The 23398-nt window shown below is 36.2% G+C and overlaps 1 protein-coding gene across 2 annotated transcripts in view; it reads left to right on the plus strand.

Annotated features, from left to right (window-relative positions):
- LOC145243905 (sperm microtubule associated protein 2-like) overlaps positions 1–7471 on the plus strand; it is a 94565-nt gene extending 87094 nt beyond the window's left edge. For both annotated transcript variants that reach the window (XM_080107015.1, XM_080107016.1), the window contains exon 3: positions 6997–7471. In XM_080107015.1, coding sequence (XP_079963141.1) covers positions 6997–7465 — 469 coding nt within the window. In that variant the 3' untranslated portion in view covers positions 7466–7471. The remainder of the gene's footprint in view (positions 1–6996) is intronic.
- Positions 7472–23398: the final 15927 nt, after the last annotated feature.

Raw genomic sequence — 23398 nt, forward strand, 5'->3', positions numbered from 1 at the left:
TCCTTTTTGCAGCCATTTCCAAATGTTTTGGTTAGTCTTATCTTTTGTCATCCTTTTGAATCGTTTGCATAGCTGTTTTTCTTCCCATTTTTCTTTCCTCATCTCTTTTTCTATTTTGTTTGTTTCTTCCGTGTGTTACATGATAAGGGCTGTTCCCTTTTCATGTAAGTATAAAAATAGAGAGATTTAGTTAAAATGAAAATAAAATAGCAATAGACGAAATTCGAACCTCGTAATTTAGGTTTAGAAATAGATTACGTGCCTCGGGACTACCTATCATCGGTTTACTGGTCCCCTTAAGAATTTTCTTATTCTTTCCAACGCCTGTTTATTAATTAAGCCAAGTCTTACCACTTGCTTGGAGTCGTTACGTGCAACCAGCTTATTTTAAGCACTTAATTAACCAGGTTCCCAAATTTTTCGAATAGGGGCACATCTTGTGCTTTTCAATCCCTACCAAGTCACTTTTCTTGGAAAAAAATTATAGGATCTCTAAAAAAAAACGAAACAAAAACCAAATGCTAAAAAAAAACATCTTTCTTACGGCTTATCACATCTAAAAACTCTCTAAATACCCGTTTACATAATTTTACTTCTTGTCCCCCTTCTAAAATTCTAACTGAATCTGTAAGCCAACCATACGTCTTAACTAGTTTTATTTTCTCCTAGACTGTTTAAATCTAATGTATATTTACTGGAATCTTTGAATTCTTGCTGTGAAAATCAATAACATTTACATTAAGTATAAATTTACAATATTGTTTAAAACACATTTTCAAAAGAAAATACCTTAATACATTTAAACATTTTGCAACAAAACACAAAAAAAAAATTCGTTACATTATACATTTCAAAAGTCCGTTGACACAAAACAAAAAATTGTCCCTTTTTCAAAGACCAGAACAATTAAATCACACAAAAAGCCGAAAATTATACACAGTGCATAAATTTGATTTAATTTCTGCATCTTTCTTTTTCTATAGTGTATTTTATTTTATTTATTTATTCATTCTTTCTTTTAATACTCGAGAATTTTAAATGTACTTTTGACTTTTGACACTAAATTGTTATTTATTATGATTGACAGTTTCTCTACACAATTCAGACATTAACACACATTTTTATGAATGACACTGTCCTATTTTCTATTTGTTTTTATTTTATTTATGAATGAAATATTCGTGGGTAGTTTTTTTTTTTTTTTTTTTTTTAACTGACCGTATCTCTTTTATCATTCATTACGGCATATCGGCCTTTTTTTTCTTTTTTAATATTTTCTTGTAAACTTTAGTTTTCTGTGTGCGTGTGTGTTCAATTTTTTTTTCTTTTTGTTCGCATTTCTGTGATCGTGTGATTTTTTTTTTTTTTTTCCCGTGGTATTATTTATTTATTTATTTTTAATTATCTTGGATCCTTTTAAAACGTTGTGTTTCTTTTTTTTCTTTTTTTTTTCTCCGTTGTAACCAAAGTTTTTTCCTTTTTTTTTTTAACTCACCCTTGCTGGGTGGTCTGGTCGCTACGGCTCCAAATTGTATATATTATATATACCTCAGGTTCGGTTTTGCATCGCTGATGCAAACTGGCCCACGGACACCAATTCGTATTTTGTTATATAAGGGTTTCATTAAAAGAGTCTTATTAAAGTGCAGTCTTAGAGAGAGAGAGAGAAAATTTTATTATTGTGTCTTGGAGAGAGAGTCTTTTATTAAGAGGGATGTTGTTGTGAGATTGTTCATGTTATGAGAATGTTGTTGTTTCTGTTATGAAGAGATTGTTATTTATAAAATTGTTCATAATTTAGATGTTGATAGAAGAAAGAAGCTCTTAAAGTTAGGAGACAGTGTTCAGACAGTCTTAGTGTTGATATGAGATGTAGAGTTCACATTGTAGATATGAGATGTGTATGTCAGACATTTTATAACACAGATATATATAGACATATAATAACAATATTCACTTTACCTTTTGGTAGAATCACAAACACAAAGACGACGTTTATAAAACACATGATGGGTTTATTTCTTCTCACGACCAGCTAAGATTGCATTGGATATTTCCGGACCCTATCCGAGGACTTTGTCAGGCAATCAATACATAGTCACGTTCATCGACATGTATAGTGGTTGGCCTGAGGCTTTTGCTGTGCCTAATAAAAAGACAGAGACAGTGGTGCATCTCTTAATTGAGGAGATATTCCCCAGATTTGGTGCACCATTGCAGTTACTTACGGATAACAGACCGTAGAACGTCAATGGGATCATGAAAAGGGCGTTAGAAGAGCTTAATGTTGATCACGTGACCACCTCATTTTACCACCTGCAAAGTAACAGGAAAATAGAAAGATTCCATAGGACGATGCATGACGTACTAGCAAAGAAAATAGGGGACAATGACCGTTCGTGGGACATGTACTTGAACCAGATGCTGGCTGCTATAAGGTTTCATGTCAGCGAAACAACGAAGTACTCCCCCTATTACTTGCTCTATAATAGAGACGTTGTCTTGCCGTTAGACAACATACTGAGGCCTCATAGAATTTACTACGGGGAAGAGGATCACGAGATCGCTCTGCAGGACATGCATCGGACCTTTACATTAGTCAGAAACAATGTAAAGAGAGCTAGGAAGAAAATGGTAGATAGGGCCAATGAGAAAACGAAAGCAGTTGATTTTCAAGTTGGCGATTTAGTTTATTATAAAAATAATAGGAAAAAGGGAAAGCTAGACGTAAGATGGTCTCCATATTATGTAGTAATAGAGAAGACGGAGCCAGTCTCGTATAGGATTAGGAGTCAACTGACAGGGGCAGTAATGAAAGCCCATGGGGAACACCTTCGAAAAGCAGAATTGGAGGAATGTGATATCTCCAACGAGCAAGAGGGCTGTAGAAAAACTACCCTGTCAGCACCGGTAGAGGATAGTAGTACCGATAGGGAATCCTCTAGTGGGGAGGAAGAAAATTATTCCCAACAGAGCTATCGCCATCAACGGAAATCCCCAAGTCAGGAAAACAGGGTCCCGTTGATGGAACGGAAAATAATAACACGCAGCATGATGGCTGAAAGGGCTAAGGAAATTAATGAAATATCGGAGGACAATATATTAAACTTAGTGCCCAGGTTGTGTGGTGTTGATTATGATAAAAGGGACCAGCCAACCATAGCTAGGGCTAGCACGGGGGTTGGGAACTCAGATTATAATCAGGCTGCGGGTCGGGAGCGCGAAACAGGATGTTTAGACTGGGTGAGGAAGTTACTCTGTCGATTTTAGACAAGATCCTTATTATTAACCTGCTAACGGGGGGGGGGGGTTCTCGTTGCAGGAAAATGGGGAAAATTATATGGTGGTTGGTGTGGCTTCCAATATTAGGGAGTTCGAAGTTGCCATCAACATTTAGGATCCTGGCGTTCTGGTCGAAATTTTGTACGATATGCTGCCCACATTTTAAAAAAGTAATTAAAATATTAGACTCATATTTAATTAATTAGTAATTATTAATTAAAGGGCCGAGGTAGTGGAAAATATTGGACAAATCGACCACTTCGGTAAAACTAATAAATTTGCAGCGTATATTTTGCTGTTAAGTGTGGACGATGCACTTATACCGAAGGAAGACCTTGTGCTTTCTTGTGTTGCTATTTTATTTTTTTTATTATTTCTTTGGTTTTATTTTTTTTTTTTTTTTTTTTGTCCGTATGGAATCCATCGAAAAAATTGTGACATTTAGAACATTGTATTGGAAATATCGATGGACCGACAGACGATTGAAGATTGAAAAAAATAAATAAATAAATGGTTAATGGAGGGGTGTTATGTAATGGATGGCTGGGACCATCCGATACATAACTGTGAAAATAAATAAAAACTTCTTTAAAAAAAAATAATGAAAGATTTGAAAGGTGGACATCGAATATCGATTGTCCACCAGTCGAAGCGGGAAAAAAATAATTACGTTGTAAACAGAGAAATCGGACGACGATTTTTTTTTGTTTACAAAAATGAAGGTTTGTGGGGAGACACATTTTTGGCTGAAACGTGACATTCCTTGCACTGCAATGGAAGATCGGAATGTCATATGAAGCTGGCATGATGTGGCAACGCACATGTATAAACAAATTCAATAGTCGGTCAGCTGAAGAGAAATGGGTTATCGAGTCTCTAGGTCAGATGCAGCAATGCATTTGTCACCAAAACTTAAAACGTGACCGGGAAATGCGTGATCCATTATCGATAACAGAGTTGATCGACCAGTGGAATGGAAAAATAGCAAACAAAAAATCATGTCAATATAAGGACGTGATTTTTGGAGTCGAGCAGAAAGGAGCGGAGAAGGAGCTGGTATGAGGACCACAGAAGACGTGCGTTGTCGAGAGCATAATGTCTTCCCCCCTCTCCATCACTGAATGACAGAGAAGTAAGCCGCACCATTAAACTGTGAACTGTTAAAAATCATTGAAGTACAGAACGAGAACAATATTTCTAACACAAAATATATTTTTATACAAAAAGCCAGTGTGTCTTACGTCTTAATTGGGGTGCTGAGTTACGTCTGATTTTTGTGTGCATGTTAATTTTGTTTCAGCCGGCAACATTGTTATGACAAGCGGTTGACAGCTGACGGCAAGTAAGAGGAAAAAATGCACGGTCAAGGGGGAAATAACTCTGCTGTCATGGCAACTGCCAAGACAACCAAAGTCCTAAACAAACTAGACGATCAATAAAAGTCGGCTGCTAGGTTTTGTTGCAGCAGGAAACTTATTAACTACGACCGTTCCCAACCTGGGGTCCTTGCGCAACGTAACACGTGTCTCCTACTGCAGTTATTATTTTTTCGGTGTTCTGCATTATGTATTTTTCTAATTCTTTTTAGGTGTTATTTACAGTCTTCTATACAAACCAGCCCTCTTTCTTCGTCTTTCCTTTTCACATATAGTCGGTCAGTATCATCCTTCCAGTGTAGTGCATTTGTGCATCATCATGAGTTTCCTGGTCTTCTGGTTGAGATTCCTTAGTTCTTCTTGGTGTCTGTTTCTAGATCTCTCAAGTATTTATAGTTATGTTCACCTAGTGCCCTCATCTCTGTTTGATTGCATAGTGCGATACCTTCAGTTGTTCCCAGTTTCTTCTCCTCATGGTCAGCAATGCACACTTTTCCATACCGAATTTCATATGGATATCCTTGCTAAAGATTCTGGTCATACTTATTAGCATCTTTAGTTCTGTCTTTGTTTTTGCAAACAGTTTCACGTTATCCATATACATTAGGTTGTTCATTCTTTCTTCTGTATTAGTGAACTTATATCCGGCTTAGCATTTTCTTAGTATATTGTTCAGGGGAATCATATCTATGATGAATAGTAGTGGTGATAGGGAATCACCTTGGAAGATCCCTCTTTGTATTTTAATTTCAGTTATGTATTGTATTATTATTATTATTATTATTATTGTTATTATTATTATTATTATTATTAGTAGTAGTAGTAGTAGTAGTAGTAGTAGTAGTCGTCACTAGGAATTCTCACACACTGATAATAACCGGTGATGTTCCTTAGAGTCTGGGTAACAAGTCTTCCTAGATTTTGAGTACTCTCCACCTCTTTCAATAAGCTTTGCGAATGAATTTGTGTTATCACAACAGTCGCTTGCCATTGACTTCTCACTGGCAACGACCATTGATTTTCACTAGAATTTGGATGATGACAAGCTTCCCCAATATCCCAGTCCTCTTGATACTCATCCAGTGGAAGTTTGCTTAGTGTTTTCTCTCCTTAGTTTTTACATTCTCCTTAACCTTTCACGACTATTTGGTGTAGTGCCAATTGATGTTGACATTACATTGGGGGGAGGGGCTAGTGAAGTTACAATTTTGCATTTGCAGATTTCTTGGGTCCATATGATGTTCCTGTTTTTGTTTTACTTCTGTGACAGTTTCCATGTGACCAGTTAGCATTTGTAGCTCATGTGGGTTTCCGCATTCCAGGGCTTTCCTCATGATTGCAGCTGTTTTCAGGATTACCGTCTATTGTATAGTCTCAGTTTTCCTCTTGATTCAAATTTCCTTGTCTTTTCCTATTTTTTTTTCTAGTTCTTTAGGACTGTTTCCTAGTGCTCTTTCAATTATTGGTATCATAGTGAGTGTCTTCATGTTCAAGTTCTATTATTATCATTATTATTATTATTATTATTATTATTATTATTATTATTATTATTATTATATAGTGCTCAATGCATGAATAGAGCTAGATAGTAAGTTATGTAAATATATTTATGACAATTAAGCTACACAGATGCATTTAGTTTCATCCCCATAGCCTGACGATTCAATACTGGGATAAAACACTGACACATCTCTGTGTAACTTAATTGTCATAAATATATTTTTATAACTTATATATACAAGGGGGCATTCGAAAAATAATGCCTCCTATTTTTTATTTTGTCCAAATGGATCAGAGAGGATTACAAATTGCATTGTTGTGATGACTGAACTTCTGCATTCATGATCTAAAAATTTCATCTTTCTGTTGCAGATATTGACTGTGTGAAACTCTAAGAAAGCAATCCCTATCATGGACGTACATCAGAAACAGATGCGTCATTGAATTCCTGGCAAAAGTGTATTGAGAATGGTGGTGACTATGTAGAAAAATAAATCTTGGGGCAGAAAAGGTCACTCATGTAATAGTGCTACTCAATCTTAATAGCTCTGTCACTTTTACCCACTCTTTATGTTTACTATGCTATAACCCTTATTCTCGAGTAGCCTCCAGGCCTTGATAAGTGGTGACTCCTATGTAAAAAAAGTTTTTTTGAATAAATAAAAATAGGAGGCTTTACTTTTGAAATGACGCTCAAATATAAACAATAAATACATTACTCTGAGTCTTTTTTCTATTCTGAATCCATAAAAGTATTAAAGTAATTGTGATATTTTTTAAATTAAAACAAAATTTGCTCGAATGATTACCGCTTTATTCAACCTGCATTTCCTTTCAGAGATCCCCAATGGAAAGTTTCCAACAGTGCCCTGAATGCAACCTGCAGCCAGCGCGTTTCTATCTTGGCCGTCCCTAAAGCCTGTCCGCCACACAACTACCAACAACATGCGTTCCCAAAATATGTGAATTCTGACAGCCAGTTCGATTCCCGCTCCAAGCAGCAATGGAGCTCTGCCTCCATGTCGAGCAAAGCCTCAGATAGAATAGTACAACTTGCAAAGCCGAGAACCCTTCAACCTGCCTACGAGGAAGAAGAGTCAGTGATGCGTCCGGTTTCCAGAGCAGCCCTGCGCACTGTGCCTTCACCCCGAATAATTGAGCTGAGCCAACCGCTCGCAAGAAAAACCATCACAGATACATGGAATCCATTTCAAATCAGTTTGTCATCACAGACAGCCATTGCTACGGTGCGCATACATGAATTGGCACGGCCGAAAAAGTATTTTAACTTATTGAATAAATTTTGAACATTTCATTTGAATTGAGTCATTCTTTGATTTTTGGTCATTCAAAACATTTAACATTTTAGTTAAAAAGAAATCATTTTCATGTGATGGATCATAGTTTCTCAATGAGATTGAAATTCACCCCTAGATGAATTTTGGGTTCTCAGGAGGTGAATTTTCAACCCATTTATAGTTTTAACTTTTGTTTTTATTTATAGAATTCGGAGCCAATCATAAGTATTAAAACGAGAAAATATGATCATTCATATATTGAATATGAATCCATCATCATAAAATGAGATAGGGAATCTTGGAAAGGTTGGGAAATGAGAGGAAAAGACAAATGCTGAAAGGGATGCTGAGCCAAGCAAGGTTGAGAAATCCTGTGATAGACTATATCATAGAGACAAGAGACTGTAAACCATGTGTTAGCCCATAACATAGACTTTCAAGAGTAAGGACCATGTAACAGCCCATGTGATAGACCATACAATCAACTGAAGAAAGTATAGACCATGTGATAGCCTATGTGATAGACAATATCACAGACTGAAGAGTGTATAGGCTGCATAGTAATCTGTTAATCATATATTAAAGAGAGTATGGACCAGATGATACTGATTGATTTTTAGATTGAATAAAGTAGGGACCATATGAATATGAATGCACATGTGATAAGAAAGTATCGACCATGTAGTAATCCATGTTATAAATCGTATCATAGAGTCAAGATAGTATGAGCCGTGTGTTAGCCCATTTCATAGACTGAAGGAAGTAGGGACCATATGATAGCTCATGTGATTAACTATATGGGTAAAATAAGCTTCATATGATGGCCCATGCAATAGTCCATATCATAGATTGAAGAGAATATGTGCTATATGATAACTAGGGCTATTCTTATCATTGTTTTGATTCTCGAGTATATATCCGAAACAGTGAGACACAGTTAATCAACCGAGAACCACATCACTCAATATAAAAACAATTGATATATACTCGAGAGTCAAAATAATGAAAAGAATATTCTCTTGTCATAGCCCTAATGATAACCCATGTAGGAGATCATATCATAGAGAGAAGAGAGTATGGACCATGTAACAACCCATATTCAAGAATTCTGGTGAAAGAACTGATCCATCAAATTATCGCCCCATTAGCCTCCTCCCACTTTTCGCCAAAATATTTGAGACTATAATTAACCATGCTCTAGTCCGTCACCTTACAGATGCTAAACTTCTGACTGACAAACAATATGGATTTAGACAAGCCCGTTCTACCGCAGACATCTCATGTTATCTCTGAACATATATACTATTCACTGGACAAAGCGGGGGAGGACAGAGCGGTAGCTCTAGATATATCTAAGGCTTTTGAAAGGGTATGGCATGAGGGTCTCCTCAGGAAAATTAAATCATACGGTTTCACTGGTAGAATACTTAACATAATTAAACCCTTCTTAGATAAGAGAAAAATCCAAGTTGTCCTTGACGGTCGTACATCTAAACAATATGATATAAATGCGGGAGTGCCTCAGGGGTCTATCCTTGGACCTCTATTGTTCCTAATATTTATTAATGACCTCCCCGACAAAACTGCCTCTGAGATGGGTATATATGCTGATGACACTACACTCTATAACAGGCATGACAGGAAAACAAATGAACACATAAAAAAAAATGGCAAAAACACTAGAGGATGACCTCCAATCTGTAGTGGAATGGGGACAAAAATGAATGGTCACATTCAATGCTGCCAAGACTAAACTGGTTTCCTTCAATAATTACAAGAAACCTTCTCTGCCACCAATAGCAGTGGCTAGTGACTCCCTATCTGAGAGTACATCTTTCAAACTGCTTGGCCTAACGTTCACAAGAAACATAAGTTGGAACAATTACATTGAAAACATTGCCAGGGCCGCTGCGAAGAAGGTAGGTTCTCTTTACCGTGCTAGAAAACTACTGACACCTGAAAATATTCTGTACCTCTATAAGGCCACCATTCGCCCATGTATGGAGTATTGCTGTCACATTTGGGCTGGTGCATCTGCTGCTAGTCTCTCGCTCCTAGACAAGGTTCAAAAGAGAGTCGCCAATCTGATAGGCCCTGAACTGGCATCTAAGCTTCAGTCTTTGTCCCATCGACGAAATGTTGCATCCCTCTGCCTGTTCTACAAGTATTTTAATGGTGAATGCTCTGACGAACTGCAGACACTTGTGCTCCCACAACGTAAATACCCTTGACAAACCCGACAAGCAGCTAAATCCCACCCCTTAACAGAGATCCCTAGATGCAAGAGAGCCTTTTACTCTAGTAGTTTCTTCCCCAGAACCGCTAGACTCTGGAATTCCATTCCAGGTCCCTGCTTCCCCAACTGTACTGACATGCAGAAGTTCAAGTGTAACGTGAACCGACATCTTGCTGCCCAAATCCCTGCATAGTGGCCCAGTAGTTGCTGCCCCTGATAGTAGACCCCTACACCAAAGTGGCAATGTGCCTTGTTTGGGGTGAAAATGTAATAAAAAAAAAAAATGATACACCATATAATAGACTGACTAAAGTCCGAAACATATGATAGCTAATGTGATAGAGCATACCATAGAGAGAATAGAGTAAGGACTATGTAACAGCCCAAGTAATAGATGGAAGAAAATATTGACTATGTGATAGTCTGTTAATATCATAGACAGGAGAGATGGCATATAATATCAACTGAAGAGTGTATGGATCATGTGATAAACTCTTTCATAGACTGAAAAAAGTAGGGAGCTCATGATAGCCCATGTGATAGACCATAAAATAGACTTACAAAAGCATAAGTCATATGATAGAGCCCATGCCATAGTCTATATGACAGTCTAAACAGAGTGTGGGCTATATAATAGCTCATATAGTAGACCATATCATAGAAAGAAGATAGTATGGACCATGTGATAAACTATGTAATCGACTGAAATAAGGATTAAACTTGTGATAGCCTATGTAAAAGACAATATCACAGACTGAGGAAATAGGTTATTTCATAGACTGAGGAGAGTATGGACCACAGTATATTGTCTATCTTATAGCCCATGTTATTAGTTGTAGAAAGTATTGACCATGTGATAGACCATTTAATAGACTAAAAAAGTAGGGCCCATATAATAGCCCACGTGATAAACTATATAATAGACTGATGAAAGTATGAACGATATAGTAGCCAATGTGGTAGCCCATATCATAGATTGAAGAGATAAGCAATGCGATAGCTCATACTATAATCTGCAGAGAGGGTGGGCTATATGATAACTTATATAGTAGATTATCTATATATATATAAAAGGCAAAATGTCTGTGACCATTTCATGTATGTCTCGCAAAGGCTTTTTTCGCATACACTCCCGGAGGGGAGGTTACGATCACTTGGAAGTATTTATATAGCCCCTAGATAATAATATCTACGATTTGTGAACGTGGGTCGCCTCTACATTTATTTACGCCGACTTTTATGAGATTCGCGCTATTTCTCTCTGTCGCCTGTTTGTCCTGCTTTTTAGTATAAATAAAGTGAAACTAAATTCAAACCAGGTCGTGTTCTCGGCATCGCGCCGGGAAACGTCCAAAAGCAATCAGCTTTGATCAATGTGGGGACAAACTCCTTATATCAGACAGTTGCTATTCAATCTGGACAATGGGGAGCTGGTTTCCTCCTCCCCAACATCTTGGGGAAAAAAACAGTCAAAGTTGGGTAAACAAACTCAACAAAAGTTAAGTCCGCTACTTCTATTTGACCTCATTAATAAGGTCAAATAGAAGCAGCAGAGTTAACTTTTATTGCAGTTACTTAAATAAATAAATTCAAATTATGTTTCTGTTGTATGTCGCGGTGGCCCAGTGGTTAATGTCGCACTTTTTTTTTTTTACACTTTAATTTCCAACTTTGCCTCAAGGGTTCGGGTTCGATCCTCATACTCACCTACCAAAACTTTTTTCATTTTACCCCCTCTCCTTCCCCTGGAGTTTTGATTTACCCAAAACCACACACACCTCCAAACACCCGGGCAACGCCGGGTAACCCCCCCCCCCGCTAGTCTATATAAAATGCATTCTTGTATGTCCAAAAAAGGCTTTTTTCGCTGGGGTTTTCGGGAGGGGGGTTTAGAACTGTTTATATACCCCCTAGATCATAATATGTACAATTTGTGAATGGACGTCATGTCTAGATTAATTTTGATCGACTTTTATAAAATTTGGGCTATTTCGTTGTCTCGTGGTTGTTTGGATTTTTAGTATAAATAAAGTGAAATTAAATTGAAACAAGGTCACTTCCTTGGCTTTTGTGCCGGGGGGGGCGTCCAGAAAGCAAATCATTTTTAATCAATGTGGTGAAAACCGTCATATCAGACAATTGCTTTTCATTTGGACCCCCCCCCCACCCATTTTTATGGCGAACTGGTTTTCCCCCCAACCTAACCTCTTGGGGAAATAAAACCAAAAAAACTGCCTCACAGCCAAACTTAATTGCAGAATTGATGTTTGACCTCATTAAATTTACGCATCTGTCAATCCACTTTTTAATCATTAAATTTCATCCATTCTTATTCCCAAATCTTCGTAGCGTCGAGATAAGTCATCACGCTTTTTTCTTTTTTTTTTTTTCGCTTTCACCTCAAGGATTCAGGTTTGAGCCCACCTCCCACCCCCAAAACATTTTTGTTCAAACACCCAGGAAACGCCGAGCACCCCTTCTAAGAAATTTTAACATTGTTCATTTTTTTCTTTTTTCATTAAGTTCACTGTTTTTTTTTTATTTTTCCGTTTTTTTTAAAGAAGTTTTAACATTGTCTTTTTTTTTTTAATATTAAACAGGGTTATTACTTCTTTACCCCCCCCCCCCATACACACACCTCTAAATACCCGGGCAATGCCGAGCACCCCTGCTAGTCTATATAAAAGGAAAAATGGGCGCAAGCTTTTGTGTATATCTGTGAAAGGGTTTTGCATTGGGGTTCTCGTGTATGTTAAGTTCCGTGAGAAGTTTTCACATACTTACCAGATCGTAATATCTCAGATTCCCAAACGGACACCATTTCTACCTTTTTTTTGAATGAGTTAAACAAAATTTCCGCCGTGTTGTTTGTTTGGCTTTTTTCGTATAAAGTGAAACTGTTCAAAAAAGCAGCAAAGCATTTAAATCATTGTATGTTTGATTGACTATGCTTAAATTCGACACACACGACTTCTGCTTGTGCGATGGCAACATTGGCTAACGCGTTACGTTTGTTTCACCTTCTTTCCCTCCTTCACGTTACGGGTTTGAGCCTGCCTGCGTATTAGCACATTTTCTTTAACCTCACCGTCTTTTCCTCCTTCGCGTTATAGGTTCCAGCCTACTACCATTTTTTTTTTAACACCTCTCTCCACCCTGTTGTTTCTCCCCTCTCCCCCGGGCTGCTTTTTATTTCCACCCTTACTACACTGCCGCAACACACTCAAGCAACGCCAGGTACCCCCGCTAGTATCATAGAAAGAAGAGAGTATGGACCGTGTGATAGACCATATGATAGCCAATATAGAGCGATTAATGTATGGACCATGGTAGTACATGTCATAAATCATATTACAGAAAGAAGAGAGACTGGACCATGTGATAGACCATTTCGTAGACTGAAAAAAGTAGGGACAATATGATAGCCTTTGTGGTAGCCTATATCATAGATTGAAGAGAGAATGAACCAAATAATAACAAAGATAATCGCCCATGTCATAAACTGAAGAGAGTATGAAATATGTGATAACCCATATCATAGACTGAGTATAGATCATATGATAGCTCATGCAATAGACCATATCATGAGCTGAAGAGAGTATGGACTATATGATAGCCATGTGGTAGTGCATATCCAAAACTAAAGAGCATGGACCATATAATAGCCGGCATAATAGCTCATATCATAGACTGAATACAGTATGGATTATATAATAGCCCATGTGATAGACCATGTAATAGATTGATGAAAAGATGGACCATATGATAATTCATTTGATAGCTTATATCATAGATTTAAGAGAGTATAGACCACATGAAGCCCATGTGATAATCTCATATCATAAACTGAAGAAAGTATGGGCAATATGATAGTCCATGTGACAGCCCGCATCATAAACTGTAGAGACTATGGAATATAGAGTAGCCCAAAGGATAGACTGAAGAGAGTATGAACCATATGATAGCCCACATCATTGATTGAGATTGTCGGACTGACTTCCTCATCTTGGTTGTTATTGTCACAACGTTTCGGCAGTTTTGCCCTCAGGCCTTCGTCAGGTGAACCGTTTGTTAGGAGTCTCGAACCCAACCCTTTATTATTATTACGGGGGTACCATGTTCGGACTCCAGCTAGGCTTTGGGACATAGTTGCTGATAGTAACATTGAAAACAGAGAATCAGCAACTATGTCCCAAAGCCTAGCTGGAGTCCGAACATGGTACCCCCGTAATAATAATAAAGGGTTGGATTCGAGACTCCTAACAAACGGTTCACCTGACGAAGGCCGGAGGGCAAAACTGCCGAAACGTTGTGACAATAACAACCAAGATGAGGAAGTCAGTCCGACAATCTCAATCAATGAAAACACCTCATCTCAAAAATACAGACAATTACAGCCCACATCATATTCTGAGCAAATTGTTCACTATATGATAACCCGGGTAGTAGACCATATTATAGAAAAAAGAGTATGGATTCTGTTATAGTCCATATGATATCCAATATCATACACTGAAGAAAGTATAAGTGCTCGTCTGAGCTCCAATCTAGGACTCCCCCCCCTCGCCAAACATTCACAAAAATCACTCGTCTAGCTGATGATATAGAGGCTATGTAGTATGTACTGGCAGAAAAGACTGACGCATAAGCTGCTTCATTTTCCTTGCAAGGTTAGCCAGCTGGAAGCGAGAAGGGATGCAAGCATGAACTTAACACTAACTTATAGCGAACACACTAGACACATCACATCCCCCTGCTGGATTAAACAAATGTTTGGATTCTTTTAAAAACTATATCTCCCTTAAAAACAAAACAATGAGCAACAAAGAACTGAAATTAAAAAGATTTTTGAATACAAGGAGGTTTTCTTTTTTAATAATGAGTTTGTGCATTTGGTATTAGTAAAAAAAAAATCGAATTAAAAACAAAAACAAAGCTACCAGAAAATTCCAGAGAAGAATCGAACCCTCCCCCCTGTATTTTATATTTTTATTATTTGTTAGGTATTCTGCAGCAATAAGCAGACACCTCATTGTTGGTTTGACCGCTAACGGTTGTTTCGACTAATCAGATTAGTTCTTGTTATTAACCATCGAGGTTCGTCGGTTCATTTTTCAATTTCAGTAAGATGGCGGTCAGATGAAGACGTGAAACTCATTCTCTTTATTTTTGAGGCATGGAGTCTCAAGTCCTTTTGTCTCTCTGAGACATAATTAATAGCCCTGCTCGTGGGGCGAAATGTTACCTACATTTGAAAACACGCATGCCCGATGTTGGGCGAAATATATCACCATTGGCACATTGTGCTACTACTTTGGACGGAATTTTCTTCTTATATATTATTAACGTCTCTCCGAAACGATTATCAAACTCCACAGTTTGACTCCCCATTTGTCTGCCGTTCGGACACAAATTTACTGTGAACTACAGAGGCGACTACCTTGATTCTACCTGGAAGGCATCACTTCAAAACCATTGACCAACTGCTAAAATTCTTCGAACCACATGGAGAACTGAATCCGGCAACCACCGAAGAAATTCATTAACTGTTACTTGCTCTATCGGCAAATCTTTTTGCAATGTGGGATCATCTTGATTTAATAAAATTTCCGTCGAAATGTAAAGGTAAGCCTGTTGTGATTTTTGTTGTCTTTCATTCTGCGAAGAGCAAACCAGTGCGAGATTTCACACATATTTTAAGACGATACTCATGCAGAGAGTGATCCGATCCGTGCTGAAATAATAACGTTATTATTTAAAAAGCTATTCTTAACATGGTGAGGGGAGGGCGTTTTGTACCTATTCTGTACTTTAACCTTACAATTGAATAAAAAAAAAACATAAAACTTTGATAAACGTGGAAATACGATTTAAAAAATAGCGCGGATTACTCTGCATTAGCGCCGTTTTTTAATTCCATTGTAAGGTTAAAATACAGAATAGGTACAAAATACCCTCCCCATGTTAAGAATGGCTTGGTACTGGTCGCGATTAGAGTTCCCTGCCGAACACCCTAAAAAAACACTGACTTCTCCCTTAGTTGTCATAGTAACTAAACGATCATGAATTTTTATCGACTTTGTTTTACTGTTTATGAATATTGAAATAAAAGACATTACTACACATTTATTAATAATATCTCACTTTTAATCACTTTTATCGACTTTTTTTTACTGTTACTCGGCTGAAAATTCTGATACTGCTACTGTTTTACTGTTTATGTGTCCCTTTTATCGACTTTTTCTTTTCTTTTTTAAATAGCATTTTCTTTTTTAAATGACTACGTTTTACTGTTTATGTCTCACTCTTTTTTTATATTGTACTAGTGCACTTATTGATCCGTGCTGAAATAACGTTATTTAAAAAAGCCATTCTTAACATGGGGAGGGTGTTTTGTACCTATTCTCTACTTTAACCTTACAATTGAATAAAAAAACATTAAACTTTAATTAAGCCTAGAAATACGATTTAAAATATAGCGCGGATCATAAGTTTTTTATTAATAAATGTTTAGTAATTATTTTTCTTTTAATATTCATAAACAGTAAAAACGTCGTCATTTAAAAAGAAAATGCTATTTAAAACAAAAGAAAAAGTCGATAAAAGTGACACATAAACAGTAAAACAGTAAAAAAAAAAGTCGATAAAAGTGATTAAAAGTGAGATATTATTAATAAATGTGTAGTAATGTCTTTTATTTCAATATTCATAAACAGTAAAACAAAGTCGATAAAAATTCATGATCGTTTAGTTACTATGGCAACTAAGGGAGAAGTCAGTGTGTTTTTAGGGTGTTCGGCAGGGAACTCTAATCGCGACCAGTACCAATGGCTTTTTAGATAAGGTTATTATTTCAGCACGGATCAATGACTCCATGCAGTGCACTGCATGAGTACCCTAATATCATTTTAAGTCCATTTTTTGTTGTTTTGTTTTTGATGGCGATATTGTTTTTAAAAAGCTCTTCCTCTTCTCTCCCTAAATTATATTTGAAAACGGCACTTCTGCAGTATGTGGACGGCGGCCATCTTTTTTATGTGTTTCACTAAACTATCGCCAGGTGGCGCTTCGCTTCTCGGTCAAAGAAATTTTCGTTAACACTTCAACATGTGACACAATTTTACTTGAATTAAAAAAACGTTTCGGCGGGGGGGGGGGCTTTAATTCGGAAAAAATTTTCATTCAAATTATTTATTTGTTAAAAAAATTCGAATATGAAAGTGTTAATAAAGCCCAACAAATGCGTTTTTTTTTTTTTTTTTTTTTTCCTTCGCCATCGTGCCATTTGGTGTTTTTTCCACGGCCGCGAATCTATGATGGAATGAAATTTCTGTTTTATGTAAATCCGAGGGGGATGGCGTAAACTACATGAAAAAGATTTCTTTGAAAACCGAAAATTTGTAATTAAATAACGTCAAAAATTCTACGACATTGGATAAATCAGTTAGGTCTGGTATAACGGTTGTAAAATTTTTCAAGATCGCGACCCCTCACTCCAGCCAGCTCTGTTAGGAGTTAAGGAACACAAAAATCAAAACCTGTACGTTTGAACTATAGTATTGGTAACAAAATAATGTTTACTGAAGTATTCGTTATCAGAACATTGCTGCCCCAACGAAAGCATTACCTTAAATAATCAGTAATTGTCGTACATATGCAGTCATTCTCATTATCATCAGCAGCAGATATAAGTTAGAATTTTAAAGTCGTGTTTGTATTACTGTACACATAGATTCAAAAAAGTTGTCAAAAAAACAAATATATAACAAATAAATATTATCAAAGGCAAGATAAGTTACTTTTCTACTAGACTGGATATATTTTTTGTGTGTTTATTCAATGTAACATGTTTATTCAGCTCGAAAACTATACAGTGTTTACCGATGTATTTGAAAATTCAAAATGGCGCCGACTCTCTCTTTACCACGGTAAGTTTGGGAAAAGGAGTTATAAATAAAAAATAAAAAATATACAAAATACTATAAAAACTAGCGCAATATATGTTACCGTGACATAGGTTGACATATATTCGGTGGGTTTTTAATAGTATTTTGTCTAGTTTTTTTTTATTATTTATAACTCCTTTTCCCAAACTTGCCGTGTTAAAGAAAGAGTCGGCGCCATTTTAAATTTTCAAATATATCGGTAAACACTGTATATTTTTCGAGCTGAATAAAAATGTTACATTGAATAAAAACAAAATATATCCAGTTTAGTAGAAAAGTAACTTATCTTGCCTTTGATAACATATATTTGTTTTTTGACAACTTTTTCGAATCTGTGTACAGTAATACAAACCCAGTGAGTTGTTTAACTTCTCTTTCTCACAACAATAATAATATTAAAAAAAAATGCATTTGTTCGGCTTGATTAACACCTTAATATTTCAATTTTTCAAATGCTTTTAACGAGAAAATATCACTTAAAACAATTTTACTTTATAAAAATCCAATGTTGCTTTCATTAAAAAAATGTTTTATTAAAATTATATTTTCTTACGCAGACTTTCAAATAAATGTTTTACAAGTATATATTGATACATTTATTATGCAATAAATGTTTTTGTTTTCAAACATTTTTCGGTGCTAATGCAGAGTATTTTTTAAATCGTATTTCCACGTTTAATTAAAGTTTTATGATGTCTTTTTTATGGTATTATTATACAAACACCGTGACAGCGTTAGGGTTAGGGTTAATTCGCTGTCACGGTGTTTGTATAGTTTTACCTTTTTTATTGTAAGATTTATGAAATTATTACGGTAGGTTATTTTATTTATTTTTATTGACTTCTGCTCGTTCGGTATAATTCGGCGGTTTCCGTCGTCCACCGGGCGTTGCCGAGCGAGATTCACAGAAAAACAGGTTTTAAACTGGAGAAGTACCAAAATACTTAATCATTTTATGTATATATATATTTTTTTCTCATAATGACATTTTCGTGGCATGACGAGTACGAGTACATACCTCGGAAATAGTTTTCTATATTTTTGTTTTTTAATAAGTGTAATTAGATAAGGATCAATAAAATAACTACTCTAAAACGCTAGTGTAGGCTGGATAAAACTTGCAGAGAAAGCTCTGTTTTACGGTTGTTGTAAAAATGGAACGGAAATTTAAATTTTGCTCCGTTTTAAATTCGGTGCATTTTTACATTACGCCCAACTTATCGTTCACATTCGGCATTTCGACTTTCATAGGTTTTCGGGCATGCTGACAAGGTTAGAGGGGGGCTCTATTCCGAAAGCCGTTCTTAACGTTGGAGGTGTCTATTCCGAAGGCCGTTCACGCCGTTCTTAACGTGGGAAGATTGGAGGTGTCTATTCCAAAAGCCGTTCTTAACATAGGGAGGTTGGGGTGTTTATTCGTTGTAAGTATAGCCGTGTGCAGTCACTCATACACACGCTCGTGCGCAAATAAACGGACCTTTATTCATTTCAATTTCCCCGTGCATTTTGCACAAAAATAAGTTCTTCCAGCAAAGGCACAATTTCAAATACGCCCTCACACTTTTCTCACAACAACAAAAGTAAAATGAACATATTTCTGGTGGACGTATTTGGCGACAGTATCACGTGACACAAGCGACCAATGAGAAAATTCAGAAGATTGCCTTTTTAATGCTTTTCCAAAAACCAAAATATCAGCAGTAAGCAATCTTGTTTTTGGAGCCGCCCCAAAATGTATAAAAACGCATCAGTCTTCTAGGGTGAATTCAATTAATTCAATTCATTTCGTTCATTCAGTCACTTCAGTCTTTTCTTCTCGCTTCGACGACACGAGAACATGCCTCTCGTCTTCACAACATTTGTTTTGATTTAATTATTCAAATGATAGAGGGTGATCCTTATTTTCTGGCGCTTTTTTCCAGAAAGTATGGAGGCCTGTAAGTAACACTATCTTTAGATACATAAGTGTCAACAGAAGACGTTAAATTAATTTTATTTTAACACTCGTCTGTGTAGTTTGTAAAACAGATTTTTTTAACAATGTAAATATGAAAATCCGATAACAAAAATAGAAAAAAGAAAAAAAGTTACTTCCATTAACAATTATAGCGCCAATGTTCATCCATAGAAATTGACTCAGAAAATAGTAAATGCATGAAATGATAATGTTGGTGTTATTGTGTAAAACGTCGGCATTTTACAAACAGCTGTTGTGGTGCCTACTCATTATTGAACTGATTAAACGTTTTAAAGCGAGTAAAACCACTAAAAACTTTTACAGATAGGTAGAAGAGTAACTTATCTTGCTTTTGATAAATTTATATTTTTCATTTTTTGACCACTTTTTCGTACATATTGTAATACAAACCCAGTTTGTCATTTTATTTTTCAACTAATACAACAAAGTTTTATAACACCATTAGCAAAAAAGTAAAATGTGACGATATTGTAATTTTTATTAAACAAAACATTCAAAGAATTGTAAGAATAGATGTTTTTTTTCTTCTTCTCCTCAACTACTTTATTTAGCATTAAAAAAAGAAAAATATGCTGATAATTGTGTAGTGAACTACTACTATGATGCTGCTACGGTATGCTCCCCTTATTTCTCTCTTTCTCCCTACTCTTCTACTTTTCCCTTTCTTCTCTCAATGTCACCAGAGGTTTTAGCCAATCAGAATAGAGGACTGTCTTGGAGGGAGATACAAAGAAGAAATCTGTCTCAGACATGCGGGAACGATAGAAGCATCAACATGCGACGGACCAGTTTCCCTGGGTAAAGACTTTTATCAAAAAAAATGTACCATCCTCTTTGTACCCTTATATCTTGGAAACCTTTATAAAACATCATCAATCCTAAAGTCTCGTCGCACTTAATTATAACCGATGTTTTCTTTTCCACAACAGTTCTTTTTCAGCACTCTTATTCTCTCTCTAATGTCAGAGGTGCCCCAAAAAAAGGGACCAACTGAAATGGTGACCCTTTTTCAAACGTCGTTAAAATTTATGGTAACCGCCATAATTGCAGAAGAATTGTAATTGAAAAAAATAATGCGCTTCTACACAATTAGGACGAAATTTTGTAGCCGATAAATGGAGTTTTCAGATAAAAAAAAAAACAATATTTGCTACTGATTTTTTTTTTTATCAATTCTAATAAATTACAATTGTAGCTTACAAATTATCCAGCCCAAATTACCTGAATATTACTGAATTATTTAAAAAAGGAAAACTACTTTAATCATGTTAGTAGGTGAAAAATTGCGACGATCTTGTTTAAATCGAAACGGAAAATTACCTCCCTTTTGAACTCTCCTATATCTTATGGTCATTTTCTTCAAATTCTATTTTTTATTTTCTTTAATAAATAATTTTCTACCTTATCGATTTTCGTAATTTTTGGATATAACTATCTTAAAAATACGAGGAATACGTAGATACCATTGTTTTCATGTGAAATTCAGTCTTACGATTTCCAAAGTTTCGTCCCAATAGTGTTGAAGCAGTGAAGCAGTAAGCACCAAAAATATTCTTTTTTGTAATCTTAAAATATTTTTTGTTATTAATGTTATAAAACTTTGTTACATTTAATAAAATAGTTGTTTTTTTTTTTGTTTTTTTTAAATTTGTTTGAAAAAAAAAAACCCTGCTTTTTGTAATGTGCTTAACGACCCTGGTGTCTAACTCTGTCCCGTGGGTAGGCATTGTAAATAGGTACAATAAATAGTTTAATAAAAATAAAACAAAAAAACCGTAGGCGCTTGCTTGGGATTTGGTCTAAGGGAGATAACTAGCATTTACTAAGGAAATAATATTTTGGTGCAGATAATTTAGGACGCTTAAATGATCAGTAGAACAAGGAAACACATTTCTTTTTATATACGACGAAACTTCATTATTTTATAGAAATTTCACTGTGGAGTGTTTGAGTGCCATATATGCCAATGTAATTGGATTGATTTTTGTCTGATGGGTTGAGGATACCGGATTGACAATTTCTGGCTGTTTTTGATTGACAGTACAGGAGCCCTTACTTTTTGGTAGCGCTTGGAGTAGCTTGCATAATATCGGGATGATTGTAGTGCCATATCGTGCATGGAAAGGGATCCTGCACCCATCACACTCAAACAAAACCAATTTGCCTCCTCCCTTGAGGCTTGCATTCACAAATATCCATGAAAATATCTTTTCTCTTCCTGCTGAACAGTGTGCAAATGAGACCACTGAAGGGTTTCAAATGGCAATTCAAGCACGTTCCCACGCGGAAATTCTATTGCAAACTCCACTCTCCTCAATGGTTTACTTTTATATGTGCAGCATGAATGCCGCAGATTTAACAGACATAAGTCCAGTACAAACAGACAAAAGTATATAGAAGCTATAAATAATTGTAAGAAACATCTACGGCTAAAGAGAAAATGTACCGAAACCACCAGAAAATGCATTGAAGCACAGAAATTAGGAACCTGTGATTTCTGGAAAATCTCTAACATTGTAGTAAATAATGGGTAATCAACAATTCCCCTACTATCCAACAATTATGAGGTTGTTTTTGTTTTTTTTTTACATGAGGGTCACCACTTATCAAGGCCCGAAGGCCACTCAGGAATAAGGGTTATTGCGTGTACAGTAATCAATGAGATAGTATTGTAGTAATCATTAGTATTGGGGGTTTTGATAGTGTCTTACTTAAGGGGGTGGTTTGTCAGATGGCAACCGAGAAGCCTAAAATGCTTGCCAGTCAGTTTGCCTCAAACTTCACATTAGACCCAGCAAACCACTCCCTTCCTGACTTTCCTTTGCAGACTGACACCACATTGGATGATCTGACAATTACTGCTTTTAAGGTGCATGATATCATAAAAACCTAGACACCTCAAAAGCATGTGTTCACCTGAAATTCGGTATGTAAAAACTGTAGGAAGGGGCATTTCGCATGTGTCTGCAGATCTCCAATAGCAGTTGCTATAAATTATGGTGAGTCTCTTTTGGTTTCATCAGTTCCTTCTTTAAATTTCTTGGAAAGTCTATCTCATTTATTCTTATGGAGGGAAACTAAAGGTGAACCTATGAGGATACTCATCGATACTGAGAGCTCAAAACATTTCCTTCATTCTGATAAAGTTAAGATACTCAGGTTAGCAGTTTCACCAACTTCTGAGAGAATTCTGATGGCCAACAGTTCCTATGAATTCTTTTCTCTTGGAAATTGTGTCGTATATCTGAGTCTGAAAGGAAAAAAGTACAATAATGTCAAGTTGTTGATTATGGCCGACCTATGCAGTGATATTATTTTCAGGCATAAATTTCTAAACCAACATTCTTCAGTAGAAATACCTTTTAGAAGACCCCTTTTCCCTTTCACTATTTGTGGACTGACCACCATTAAAAAAAATATCCCTAACCTTTCTCTCTTTACAAACCTAACCTCAGATTGTCGCCCAATAGCAGCTAAATCCAGGAGACATACCTGGTGCCAAATTTATTAAATCAAAAATAACCCATATGCTAAAGGATGGTATTATAGAGCCCTGTTCATCTCCTTGGTGAACCCAGACACTTGTAGTGTCTTCTGAGAATCACAAAGAGACTTGTTGTCGATTACTCTCAAACCGATTAACTCTCCTGAATGCTTATTCTCTTCCTCGAACAGAGGATATGATAAATGAGATTGCCACTTACCAAGTGTTTAGCACTTTTGATCTAACCAGTGCTTATCACCAAGTTGCCATCAAACTGGAAGAACGAAAATATACAACC

This window comes from Euprymna scolopes, chromosome 22 (genome assembly GCF_053919585.1).
Source record: "Euprymna scolopes isolate OS-2025 chromosome 22, ASM5391958v1, whole genome shotgun sequence".
NCBI classification, from domain to species: domain Eukaryota; kingdom Metazoa; phylum Mollusca; class Cephalopoda; order Sepiida; family Sepiolidae; genus Euprymna; species Euprymna scolopes.